General features: G+C 33.8%; 1 protein-coding gene across 1 annotated transcript in view; it reads right to left on the reverse strand.

Moving 5' to 3' along the window:
- Positions 1-13,659, reverse strand: part of CIP2A (cellular inhibitor of PP2A) — a 36,900-nt gene that overhangs the window by 18,535 nt on the left and 4,706 nt on the right. Inside the window, exons 2-13 of the mRNA XM_022597548.3 lie at positions 13,204-13,351; positions 12,284-12,396; positions 11,349-11,443; positions 10,730-10,826; positions 9,391-9,513; positions 9,082-9,227; positions 8,623-8,698; positions 6,110-6,328; positions 4,435-4,594; positions 2,993-3,134; positions 1,818-1,917; positions 198-316 (exon numbers count right to left, since the gene is read on the reverse strand). Coding sequence (XP_022453256.1) covers positions 198-316; positions 1,818-1,917; positions 2,993-3,134; positions 4,435-4,594; positions 6,110-6,328; positions 8,623-8,698; positions 9,082-9,227; positions 9,391-9,513; positions 10,730-10,826; positions 11,349-11,443; positions 12,284-12,396; positions 13,204-13,351 — 1,538 coding nt within the window. The remainder of the gene's footprint in view (positions 1-197; positions 317-1,817; positions 1,918-2,992; positions 3,135-4,434; positions 4,595-6,109; positions 6,329-8,622; positions 8,699-9,081; positions 9,228-9,390; positions 9,514-10,729; positions 10,827-11,348; positions 11,444-12,283; positions 12,397-13,203; positions 13,352-13,659) is intronic.

Raw genomic sequence — 13,659 nt, forward strand, 5'->3', positions numbered from 1 at the left:
TGAGTATACATCTGGCCTTTTTAATTGTGGGAATCAAATTTTTTTAATTGAAAAACTTTTTTCACTTGAAAAATTACTATTACAATGAAGTCTTCAATTCACGAATTTTCCAATCTATCTATATTCAGGACTACTAAAGAAACATGGCAGGGTATTCCAGCACCACAAGAGACACACTGCAAATGATTATAACTCACACTAACGCAGGAAAATCTGGCAGTGGAGCAGCTTCCAATAATATTCCCAATCCAGACTGTACTTGTTCTCTACTGTCTGATGTTAAAGCAAAAGCCAAGGGAGTAATCAGGCGAGGATCCTAAGTAAATCAGAAACCAGAAAATAAAAGACAGAAAGAATAAATAATGTCAGGTCTTTAAGAGTAAGGTGAATAAATAGACCTAAATCATAAAGTAATTCTAGGCAAATTCGAAAGTGTTTCTACCTGATGTTTGAATGTATTTAATTAGTCTTTACCTTGTTATAACTGTCTATACAATCAATAGTAAGGTTGGCTTAAAAAACTCTGGCAAAGGTTTTGAATGCTTTATTGTGCCTATGAAAATCATGTCTTAAATACTTTGAGTAATTTAAATATCACCTACAATTGAATGATGTTTTGAGTTATTGTTTTATTTTTCTAGCTACCATTTAAAAGAAAAACTAGAAGAACAAATGGCTAATCATTTCCAAATTAAAGTAAAAAATAAAAGTAAAATTCAAATTAACTCAATAAAAAATTTTAATTTAGTGAATGTAACAATTATACTTTAAAGTGTAAGTCCTTCATGTCAGTAAATTTTACATTAGTACTAAGCCTCAAATCATCTATTCTGAAAAAAATTTTTATTGACATAAAATCAGAGAAAAATATTAAAATATAAATCCTTTATAATTATCAACATTTTAGAATGTTAAGTGTTTTATAGGTACTCAAGTATAATCTAATGCCACAGAACTATAAGAGATGGATTTTACCTCCAAAACCCTCATGGTAACCCTTTATAACTCCTCCCATCCACAGGGATCATTATTTCTACTTTGTAGTCAAGAAAAGTGGAGCTCAGAGAGGTGAAGTAACTTGCTCAAGTCTGCACTGACTAAGAAATGGTGGAGTCAGCATCTGAACCCTCATCTCCTAAGCACTGTGCTCTCAAAGTGTATAAGTAGACCCTGCCTAAGGATCCAGTTTTGGCTTCTACCCTGTCTATACAGGCACTGGAGACATCTGTGTTATTATAGTAACTTAATTCACACGTTTGTTAAATATCTGTTAAAAGCCAAGTTTTGTGGATATCAAGGTAAACACCTAGAGCTCTTATTCAGCTACTATTATTATTGAAATCTGTAAGTTAACTATTTTCTGCACACCTCTCTAATTTTATTATCACTCACAATCAAGTCCGTTTCTTCCAGGAGTCTCCCTCTTGTCTTAAAACCCTACCTCATCAACCCCAAACAAAAACAAACACCCCAGAACAAATACCACTCCCCCCTACCACAATGCCAATAGAAACAAATGAAGAAACCGGAAACATGACACAAAAAAGGAAAAGGCTGTGGAAGCACCGCTATCGTGAACATCCCATACATTAGAGTCAGGAGCACTTATGTTCAATTGCTGTGGAACTACGTAAAATAACTGTGTAGTGAGAATATTATAGTTATGTAAGACAATTAACAATTTTTAAACTTCCTTCCAATGGCCAGTTCTAAGAAAAACATTAATCTTCTGAAGATTAAGAATATTACAACAGAAACATATAAGAGGAAACATTTATATATAAATCAACTTCAATATTTGAAGAGTTTAAACTCACCTGAAGGATTTTGTAGAAGCTTACTTCCATACCAGGAACCAACTGTTTAAGTTTGTTCATCAAATCAAGAGTTTTCAAAATTACATCAGCAGCAAGTTTGCTTTAAAAATAAGTCATATTTAACTTAAATAACTCAAAAATTGTTAGCTTATTTCTGTCCATACATCTAAGGAAAATAAAAACCCAAAACCTTTGTTCTTAAACCTCAAGAAGATTAAGCATTGTTTAAGAGAAGAAAAAATATCAGAGACCAACATCCTTATAACCCAAGATCCAAAGAGAACTGGCATTAACAGTTTAAGTTTAGACACTGTTTCTTTTTCTAATCTCAAATACCAATACGCTTCAACTTTCTGCTTGAAATTACTAGCAGCATTGGCAACATGACTCATTTAATTCTTAGCCTTGTCACTAAAATATTAACAATAGAGGGCAACCTTAGGCAATAAAGAATATCTAATATTTACTGAATGAATTATACTAAGCCGTTTTTCTCAGCCTTGTAATTGAAAAGGAGTACAAAAAAGTAAAAAGAGATAATTCTTGTTCTTGAGGAATGTAATTATTGACAGTTTTGACATTCATGGAAATTGGAACAAATCACTGTTCAGCATTTAGCAGGTCCTCAACAAAGACTTGTTAGATGGACTTAATTTATGGGGGAGAAAAGGGATAAAATAATCTCATTACTATCAGTGAAAATCCACATTTAACCATAAGCCTTTACATGCTAAAGAAGAAGAGTTGTCTTTGTTATTAGAAACCTTCAGCAGTGATGGATTTCTTTGAAATAAAAACAATCCCTGTATTTTCATCCTTTTTCACTTCAAAATATAAAGTTAAATGAATATAAAAATACTCAGGCAATGTCAAAAAGGAACTCTAGAAAAAAAATGTTCAGAAGTATAAAAGACCCTTAGAGAATCACAACAAATTAAAATAAGACAAACCTAAACAATGAAAAATAAATCACAGATATTAATACCTCTGTTCAGAAGCATGTTATCTATGAATTAAACGAATTAAAAAAAAATTCATCATGAAAATATTTTTCTTAATTCTGTTATACCTTGGCTTAACAGAACATACCCAAGGATGACCCTCCAAAAGGAATGAAAATCATTACATCTTTTGATTTTTATTACCATTTTGCCATTTGTATTTCATATACTTACCACAATTCAGAATCTGCTACCTTTGTTCCAAACCCCAGATCAATCTTGCCATATGTAAATTGTTGCTCTATCAGAGTGGTACATTTGATAGTCGTCAGAATTTTTGCAATATGCATTTTTAGAGCATCATCTCCACACAGAGGTAAGTTTTGTTAAGGAACACAAACAAAAAATTCTCAAAAAAAATCCCTTATATTTTTATAGCTCTTTACAGCTTTTAGGATGATTTCATACAAATTATTCTTGTTCCTGCAATTTGGTGTAATTATTGTTACATTAGCTCAATGACAGATTAGGAAACTAGAGCTCAGAGCATTTAAGTGACAGACAAGTGGCAAGAGATGGGACTGACATCAAAAGTTTCTGACTCAAAGGTAAAACAGAGGAAGGATCTGCTTTTCTACTGGATGTTAGCTTTTTATTAACAGGTGTCACAACGGTTCAATAAATACTTGTTGAAATAAGGGAAGTTATTTTCTCATTTGTTATTCCTCAATTTCTCTTCCTGTACTGTAGTTAATTTGAATATCTATCATTTAAAAAGGGTTAAGTTTGGTAACACTCAATGAGAGAAGGCCTGAATATTTTACAGATAGTATCTCTAAGGTCAAGCAAAATAATCATGTGTTTTTACAGCAGTGGCTTTCAACTTTGGCTGTATGTTAGAATCACCTGGGTAGTTTAAACAGTCAATCACAAACACTCCTCCACCCCAGGGTTTCACATTACTTTAATTAAATCAGAATCGCTGGAAGTAATGTTCAAGAGTATTTTTAAATGTTCTCCACATTATTCTAATACATAGCCAGAGTTGAGAATCACCGCCATCAAGAAAGAGAAAAATTAAGAAGCAGCAGCTCAGAGAAGAGATTAAAGAGATGCAGAGTTTGCTCTAGGGCAGGAAAAAGTTGAGCAAATTCTTGTTGCTCTGAAATACAAGGTTATCTTTTTTATAACCAAGTGTTAATGTCATCTTTATTGAAACATTTATAGAGGTGTTAATTTTTAAAACACAAGCTAAAAAACTAAGCTAAAATAATAACTACCAATCTTTCTTTCTTCTCTGATACACTCCATCAAAGAATGGCACCACACATCATCCAGGGGCAACAATTTGCATCAAAAGAGAGTATCAGAGTAGTTATTTTAGAATATATCTCCTAATCTCAAATTATGATAAAAATGTACAGATCAAGTTTAAAGAGCATTTCTGGAAATATTCTTTAGCTTAAAAGTTTTACACAGAAAAATAAAGGGAAAAAAGTCTAGATAACTTTTTAAGAGACTCATCCTTGAATATCAGGTCTGTAAGTTTAAACTTGAGTTCAGTAATTCTGAACAGATTCAAGCATGAGAAATGACAAAATTATAAAGACAAAAATGCAGTAAATACAATTCTAAAAAAATAAGTAGTTAGTTTCCATGTTTATACTGAAGGATATTTAACAAAACTTCAATGGCCTTGACCATCCTTTCACATTTTTTCCTTATTAAAGCCTCATCTAGATTTTGTTCTGTGAACTGAAGCTGATCAAGGAATGTAGGCAGCAGAAGGGTCACAAAACGGTCAGCTGAGGAACAGTTAGCAGTATCTATGACATCCTGGAGAATTAACCACCACCAATGATTAAAAATAAAAACAGAGATGGAATACAGAATGCATAAACGGTCATCACTGAACTGCAACACTCTTTAAATTTCTTATGCAGGTGATCCTTGAACAATGTAAGGGTTAGGGACGCTGACCCCACCATGCAGTCGAAAGTCTCAGTACAACTTAGTTGGCCCTGGCCTTCTGTATCTGTGGTTCTGCATCCACGGATTCAACCAACCTCCTGAATTGTGTAGTATTGTAGTACTTACTATTGAAAAAAAATCCACATATAAATGGACCCAAGCAGTTCAAACCTATGTTGTTCAAAGGTCAACTGTAATTACTTTAAAAATTCTTTGACCTGTGTCTCCGATTTAAAATCTACCCTTTTATCCAGTTTTGAGGACTATGATGACTTTTTTCTCAAATGGAACAGTAAGGTTTTGGGTTAATCGAATGCAAACAAGACTTATTAAAGTGGACTGTATCTGTGATTTAAAAATTATTCTAAATTAAAAGTATGTACTGAAAACAAATATCCCGAATTTGCTAAATGTAATTACAATAACTAAATAACAGACACTGGTCTTAATACTTCACAACCACAAATAATTCCCATCAAGAATCTCAAAGCACTTTTTAAATGCAAAAACTGTTAACAGTCAAGATCAACATGAAACAATAATTTGTGCATAATCCTTAACAAATATATTTAATCACTCATAAACATTTTGGTTTGTGCACAGGATCCAGTCATGAGAGGGTAAACATTCTACTAAGATACTGGGGTAGACAGAATGGGTATAAAAACAGGGAGAGGGCTTCCCTGGTGGCGCAGTGGTTGAGAGTCCGCCTGCCAATGCAGGGGACACGGGTTCGTGCCCCGGTCCGGGAAGATCCCACATGCCGCGGAGCGCCTGGGCCCGTGAGCCATGGCCGCTGAGCCTGCGCATCCGGAGCCTGTGCTCCGCAACGGGTGAGGCCACGGCAGTGAGAGGCCCGCGTACCACAAAAAAAACAGGGAGAATAGTACAGAATACTAAATGACCTAGAGAGTAGAATCTACCAGAATGTAAAGGCCTCTATGGAAAGGATTTCTGTCTATATCCTAAGTACCTGGCATGCTCCACTCTATTTGACTGACTTAATCCAATGTTCTATATATCCATTCCATAAAGACAGTAGACAGTATCTATTGAGATGGAGAGACAGAATGTGACTACTGAAAGAAGCACAGTCATTCACCAACAACCCATACAAATCTTAGTCAATACCTTTACTTATTATACTGAAAGGAGTATATATGCTATTTAGTGAGAAAACAAACAAACAAAATTCTCGCTAATATTTGTGACCTTGCCAGAAAAAAGGAATTCAGTAGCTGAATGGTAGGGAGTTTAGTAATTGAGAAGTTTTCCTGAAGTGTATGAACAACTGGAAGTTTATTATGAACATTTTACAAAACAAACTGTTCACTGAGAATCATAAAAGTGGAAAAGTCAATTTGTTAATCACTCTAGTACCTCAAATAGTTCCTTGAACAACTCCAGTGCTAAAATAGAACAGTTTTCTGATCCATCCAAAGGTTGGCTTGACCAACGAAGTAGAGCTACAGGAGGTTCTAAACACTTAGAACGGCTTCCCAGAATGGTACTGCCAGATGGAGGTTGTTCAAATATCATCTGCGTAAGCACATGGCGCAGCTGAGTCACTGAACAGAACGCAAGAAGTAACTCTAAAACCTGTGCAATATAAAGCCTTCATTAATGTCAATTTCATTAGACTTGAATGCACAAAGCAACCGAAAAATGAAGCTGGAAATGATATACATTTTTAAAGAAAATAAAGTAAAAATTAAAAGTTGCTTCCAATTTTTCCAAGTATTATTTTTCAAAATGTGTCACTAGGTTCCAGAAGGTTACAAATAAATTTGTTAATGGTAGTTACTTCTAATAACAGGATTGTGAGAGCCAAAGAAGAAAGGGCAACTTCAACTAATCTTATATACCTTCTACAGTACTTAATTTTTTTTCAGCACAAACATGTTGCTTCAAAAATGAAAAAATAAAATTAGTAATTAAGAATACCTGCTATCATGCTAAGATTTAAGAACTGCTATAAAGCATACTTTAGGATAATATTTAAAAGTGGCATCCCATAGCTTTAAAAGCTTAAGGATGGCTACTTCCATATTGTTTACACAGTGTGGCAATCAGCCCCTTAGCCTGCCTCCCTATTCTACTTCATTTCTTCCTTGCTTCATAACTGAACCTTATTCCATTACATAGCATCCCACATCGACTTGTTTACTAGCTGTTAAGTTAAATTCTACCGTATTTCATTTACTACCAACCTATCATTTAAAAAAATTATTGGTACCTCTTTGCCTACTCACTTATTTTCTACCTTTCTTCATCTGTTTCTTATAAATGGCATACAATTGGGATCTGTGTTTTAATCAACCTGATAGTGTCTGCTTTTAACAGAATGCCGCCCATTAGCATTTACTATGTTACATATGATAAACTCTTTGACTTATTCTCTTTTAAATATAAATTGTAGTACTTGTTTTTGAATAGATAATACATTCTTTTGGTTCCAAAGTCAAAGGTACTAGCCTGACCTTTAACTACACTCTCTGGAAGCAACAGACAATATTACCAGTTTCTTATTTATCTTACCAGAGATACGTTCTGCACATACAAGCAAATACTTTCTCATTTACACTTTCTCTGTAAGTATAACATACAGGGAAGTAAACATATCAATTGCTACTGCAAAGCTAGATGTTTTCCTCAAAGTGAATACACATATATAACTAGCAACTAGGTCAAGAAAGAGAATTCCACTAAAACTCCAGAGTCCCCTTGTGTCCCCTCCCAGACAATGCCCCAACCACTACTCCACATCAGATTTCTGACACCAGAGATCAATTTTACCTTAGCTATTCTTGGATCTTTGCATTTCTGTATAAATTTTTCAATCGGCTTGCCAACTTATATTAAAAACTCACATGGAACTTTATATATAAATAGAATCTTATAGTGTATACTCTTACATCTGGCTTCTTTAGCTTAGCATTATCTTAGTGAGATTCATTCATATTTTCGCATGCAGCTGCATTTCACACATTCTCATTGCTTATAGTATTCCAATGTATAAATATACTACAGTTTATTTCCATTGTTGATGGCATTTAGGTTGTTTACAATTCTTGGCTATTGGTAACAGTACTGCTATGTTTTGTACATGTCTTTTGGTGAACACAAGTATTCAATTCTTTGGGGTAAATATTTAAGAGTGGAATTGCTGGGTCATAGTTGCATATGTCCGATGTTAGTAGATAATACGTTTTCATAAATGGCTGTACCAATTTTTGGCCCATGAGTACAGCAACACTCTCTTTATATTTTTTACATTCTCTCTATGCTTGATATTATCCACATTTTTAATTTTGACCATCTGGTGGGTATGTACTGGTATTGTATTACCATTTAAATTTGCATTTCCCTGAAGATTAATAAAGTTGAGCAACCATTTCATATTTATTGACCAATTCACGGTTTTTTTTTTTGCTCAGGTTATCTTTTGGGTTCAGTGTTTTTCCTCCTTTATAGGTACAAATTTTTAAATGATACACTTTAGATAAGAGTCCTTTGCTCAATATATGTATTGTAGATATCTTTTCCTGCTCTGTAAATAGTACCAGTTTTAAACTTTCATTTTCTATTTAACATTTTCTACATGTCTTTTGGTGAAATGTCTCTACTGGCTATATAGCTAGGAGTGGAATATCTGTGTCATAGGTTGTACATGTGTTTAACAGGCACCGTGAAACAGTTTTCCAAAGGGATTATGCCAGTTTATGAAGATACAAGGAGGGTTCCAAAGTATCGGTAATGTTCTGTTTCTTGCTCTAGATACTGGTTATACGGCTGTGTTCATTTTGTAAAGGTTCAGAGATCTATGCACTTAGATTTTTCTGCACATTATAGTTTTTAAAAACTTTAAAACGAAAAGCTGTGTTTTTATATACCTTTGAAGAAGAATCAGGATCTTTTCCATTAAGAAGACCTAATACTTGATTAAGACATGAAGAAAAGTGTTCATACCTAGGTTCAAAATAAAAATACACATCAAGTGATAATTATGAAACTGATACATTAAAAATGATTTTTATATAAAATAAATCATACTGTTCAGATGTAAAACTGGTTTTGAAACAGATTAATCAAGATATGTATATTTTGGAGAATGACACAACCTTATATACCTAAGACAAAGACTGAAACATACACACACACCCTTGTTATACTTTTACATTTCAAGTCAGGAGAGCAAAAAGAATGGGAATAAAGCACATGAAAACATTTTGATTTTAGTCTATTGCGAATCAGTAGAGTACAAGTTTACTAAATCTAAAAAGGCAGTTTTGTTTATTACAAGTACATCTTGGTTTAAAAAAAAAGTCCTAAAATTTGTCAGAGAACCATACCTGATAAGATAATCAGCAATTTTAGGATTCTTAAGAAGATCCATCAGTAGATCAACTGAATACTTTCTAGTTAGTGTGCCATCACCATTTATGAGAATATTAAATATTAGTTGAAAAGTCTGATGAATGTTTCGAGCATGGAACAGCTTAAAAACAAATCAGGAAAAGTATATTATACAAAAAAATTTAAGTTGACCATCCTAAAACTCAACAAAGAGTCTCAATGACTTTTAAAGTATCAGAGAATATAAACTTCAGAATTATTTTCGTAAATTGCAAAAAAGAAAAAAAAAAACCAAAAAAACTTACCTTTTCTCCAACCTCTTCGTTTAATGTCAAACTGGATAATATTGAAAGTGCAAACACAACCACAGTTAAACTACTATGGGCCAGGAAGCTTATAAGAGTTCGATAAAAAGATTTCACATTATTCTGAGGAAGAAAAAAATTTTTTAATAAATTAGAATAAAAAAATTATAAGTCTTACATTTTGTTTTAGAAAGTATATCTTACACAGAGTAGGTAAACTTTTATTAAACATTATCAACTTAAGAGATCATTCAAGGAATGAGTAAGATGATACTTTTACATATTGCTTACAGTAGTATGGACAGGTACAATCTAAGTGAAGAGCAGTGTGTAGTCATGGGTTTATGAGCAAATGTTTACCTTCCTCAAACAGTTCCATGGCTCAAAATAACCTCCACCAACAAAACAAGACCAGGTCAGAAAAATCCAGCACATGAACAAATGAGATATTATTTAATTTAAAACAAGTAATACTGAATATTGCATAGCAAGGGAACTGTTCACAAAGCACCTTAAAGAATCAATGAACTTTCCTGATTTAATATATTTTTAACAGTAGTTCAGTTAACTTCACTTGAGTGCCTTCACTTATCTCGAGTACTGGTAGTGATGTTAGGCACTTACTCATAAATATTTCTGGGAGAGCTGTAATTGATTTTGTGGAAATACAAGAGTGAGGTAAATGCAACTGCCAATGGCATATCTCCCCTTTTTAAAAAATAAATTTATTTATCTATCTATTTATTTATTTTTGGCTGTGCTGGGTCTTCGTTGCCGTGCGTGGGCTTTTTCTCTAGTTGCCGTGAGCAGGGGCTACTCTTTGTTGCGGTGCACAGGCTCTAGGCACGTGGGCTTCAGTAGTTGTGGCTCGCGGGCTCTAGAGTGCAGGCTCAGTAGTTGTGGCGCACGAGCTTAGTTGCTCTGCAGCATGTAGGATCTTCCCAGACCGGGGCTCGAACCCGTGTCCCCTGAACTGGCAGGCGGAGTCTCAACCACTGTGCCAACAGGGAAGCCCCGTGTCTCCCTTCTATCAGCACAAAATAATTTAGCATTTCTTGTATTATTCAATATGACAAATAATGGGATGCTACGGAGAAGAAAAACTTTTAGTATTTAACATTTTTATTAACTCTTAACTTGTCTTAATTAAACATATATGAAGGTTGGAAAACGTCAAGTTATTTATATGTCAGTATGACTCTTTGTTAACTTTGATGGGTCAGCTGGATAACACAGGAGAAGTCTTGTAAAATTTTTTTTAAGAAAAAGGTGAAAAAAATTTTCTTTAAGCATAGAGCCCACCACAAAACTAGAGACAAACATTTCATAAACTTCTTACCAAAGTCTTTATGTGTGTTTGAACAGAAAGATTGTGCCGACAAAGATTTGCCAATAATCCTAGACAAGGCATTGTCAACTCATCTTCAGAAGACTGACTGTTGTTTTAAGAAAAATAATAAAAGATAAAAACATTAGGTTCCTTCTAAATTACTCAAAATTATATAGTCATTTACACATTTAAATTCCTTCCTTTTTCTAAGCAAAGAAAAATCTGATTAACATGTGAAGACTGCCAAGCTTTGAATAGTACTGATCATTTATTTCATGTTTTGAAACTAAATGATCCTACTCAATTGCAGCATACAAATATAGAAATAATTGTCAGAGTAACCATGTGCTATCTTATCAGTATATTCTTTGGTCAATAAAATTAAATATAAACATAATTTTCAGTTTCAATAAGTTTTTCTGTCTCAATCAATTCATTTCATAAATTTTTGTTATAAAAATTAAAGCTGCTTTACACCACTTGATCCTTGAAATCATCTAAGAGGAATAAATAAGAATCAGCCTCATTCAGTTTAAAAAGTTGGAAAAACTTATTTAAGAAAAATAGAACTATTACACGGTTTTAGTTAAACCAGATTATTTGCTTACATGTTTGGTTGCATACTCACATATGATCAATCAGGAATGTAATTAATTCATCTATATTGGCACCAGAATGCAAAATTTTGACGTTATATGTTAACCTCTGCAGAAGCTGAATGCACTGAGAATAAGAAAATAGCAGTGAATGTAAACATATAAAAACACATTTGTGTGCTCAAAAGAATGAACTCCTGTGCATATTCTGAGCATGTAACCATTTTAGGAGGCATTTAGAGCAAGAACTTTTCCATATCTTAAAAAGGTTCTATCTTCACATGTAATGAGATCTTAAACACACACAAGTAATTAGACCTTAGAGTTCATCTCCTGATTCACACATTTCTATATATTCTATCTCAAACCGCATCTTGTCATCAACCTGGCTCACTTAATCATCTTAAACTTATATGCAAGTTGAAACACATATTCTATCAATTCTAAGATAGATATTTTTCTTATTTTACCATCTTTAAAACTGCATGTCAGTTTAACTTGCACTGTTTTTCTTTCTTACAACTGATGGCATATTAGGTTGAGAAATATTATGGGTATAAGAGCTTTGAGTCTATGCTAAATAATACCAAATCTGTAGCTTCAGTTTTTGTAGAATGTTTCCTCAATAGATTGAGACATGTGCCAACTCAAATTACAATTTTAATATGAATAGCTGACATCTGTATTTATAAGCCTGTCAAAATAGTCATAATCTGGATTTTTCTTAAATTATAGTGCAAGATGTGAATAAAATTCTCTTCTTTAGAAACTCTTAAATAGTAGTACATGTGTGACCAACCAGCTTTTAAATTTATTAATGGTGAGAACTGTGCCTAATCATGCGGTATTATACCAGCATATAGTACACTGTAAGCCAGCAGTTTACGATAGATACTATCAATTTTGATCGGAAAATAAGGAAGGAAGAATGAGCATTAAGTGGAAAGTACTGTGTGGGTGTACATACCTGCAAAAACACTGAATCATTGTGGCAAGTACTGCTCCGACAAACCACTCCTGCCAGCACACTATTCAGGCTGTACGTATTCTGAAGACAGTCTCTGGTTTCATTGTCTACAGCTGTAAGTTAAAATAAAATGACACAAGATAGATCATTTTTATAAATAATAATTTAAAATTTATTTCATATTAAATTTACCATTATATAAAAATATCAAATATGATATGGCTATTTTGTTTACAAACACCTTCCAATTCAGAAATTTAACCAGGGTGGCTATTATATTGGACAACACAGACATAGAACATTTTCATCATCTACTGGACATGCTGCTCTATGTTATCACTTCTGTATCACTGGGTTTTTTTTTTTTTTTAAATAAGTATGTATTAATTTTATAATCACACAGAGAAATATCTCCCCTCCACCCCCAAACACAAATCAAGAATAAAGTAACCACTGAATGAAAATTTTAAAACTAAAGGTAAGGTAGGGAAAAATAGAAAAAGTAACACTTGCATTTTTAGCCTTAGCTCTAAGTTCAGTGTAGTCTATCAAAAAAGGATGATGTTTTGATCACTAGCTATGACTTTCCAGAGCGCTGTAGCTCACACTGACATTATGTACATGCATATTTTTTTAATTCAAAAATAGGCCCGCATTTCCCAAGGTACATTCTTTTCTGTAGACCACTGAACCCTTGATATGCTTCAGATTCTTTGTTCTAATAATCTTAAGAAAGGCTGCATATAATTTTCCCTTTTCAAGAGATCCACAATACAAAATAGTTCTGATAGGTGCTGCAATGAAGAAATCTTTTGAATGTGAATCATTCTCCAAAAGATTCTATAACTAAATCTGTCCTTTAAAAAAATACTAAATTCATACATCTTCTAAAAAATAAAAAAGAGAAACTAATACATTACCTAGTTGAGATAGCAAACTGACGATACTTAAGATCAGTGAAGCACTTATGTTTGGGTCTTCAAGTAGCTCTACAAGGCAACTTAAGCATTCACTTGGTAGTATGTGATTTGATGTAAACAATCGGGTGAGCTTCTGTCCAGAAATTACCTAGAAAAGAGTCATTAAAATGTGTTAGTTAGGGCTTCCCTGGTGGCGCAGTGGTTAAGAATCTGCCTGCCAAGGCAGGGGACACGGGTTCGAGCCCTGGTCTGGGAAGACCCCACATGCCGCGGAGCAGCTAAGCCGTGTGCCACAACTACTGAGCCTGCACTCTAGAGCCCGTGAGGCACAACTACTGAGGCCATGTGTCACAACTACTGAAGCCTGCGTGCCTAGAGCCCATGCTCCACAACAAGAGAAGCCACTGCAATGAGAAGCCCACGCACTGCAACCAAGAGTAGCCCCTGCTGACCGCA

Source organism: Delphinapterus leucas, chromosome 4 (assembly GCF_059928025.1).
Source record: "Delphinapterus leucas isolate spDelLeu-1000000601 "Yukka" chromosome 4, BTC_Dleu_Yukka2, whole genome shotgun sequence".
NCBI classification, from domain to species: Eukaryota; Metazoa; Chordata; class Mammalia; order Artiodactyla; family Monodontidae; genus Delphinapterus; species Delphinapterus leucas.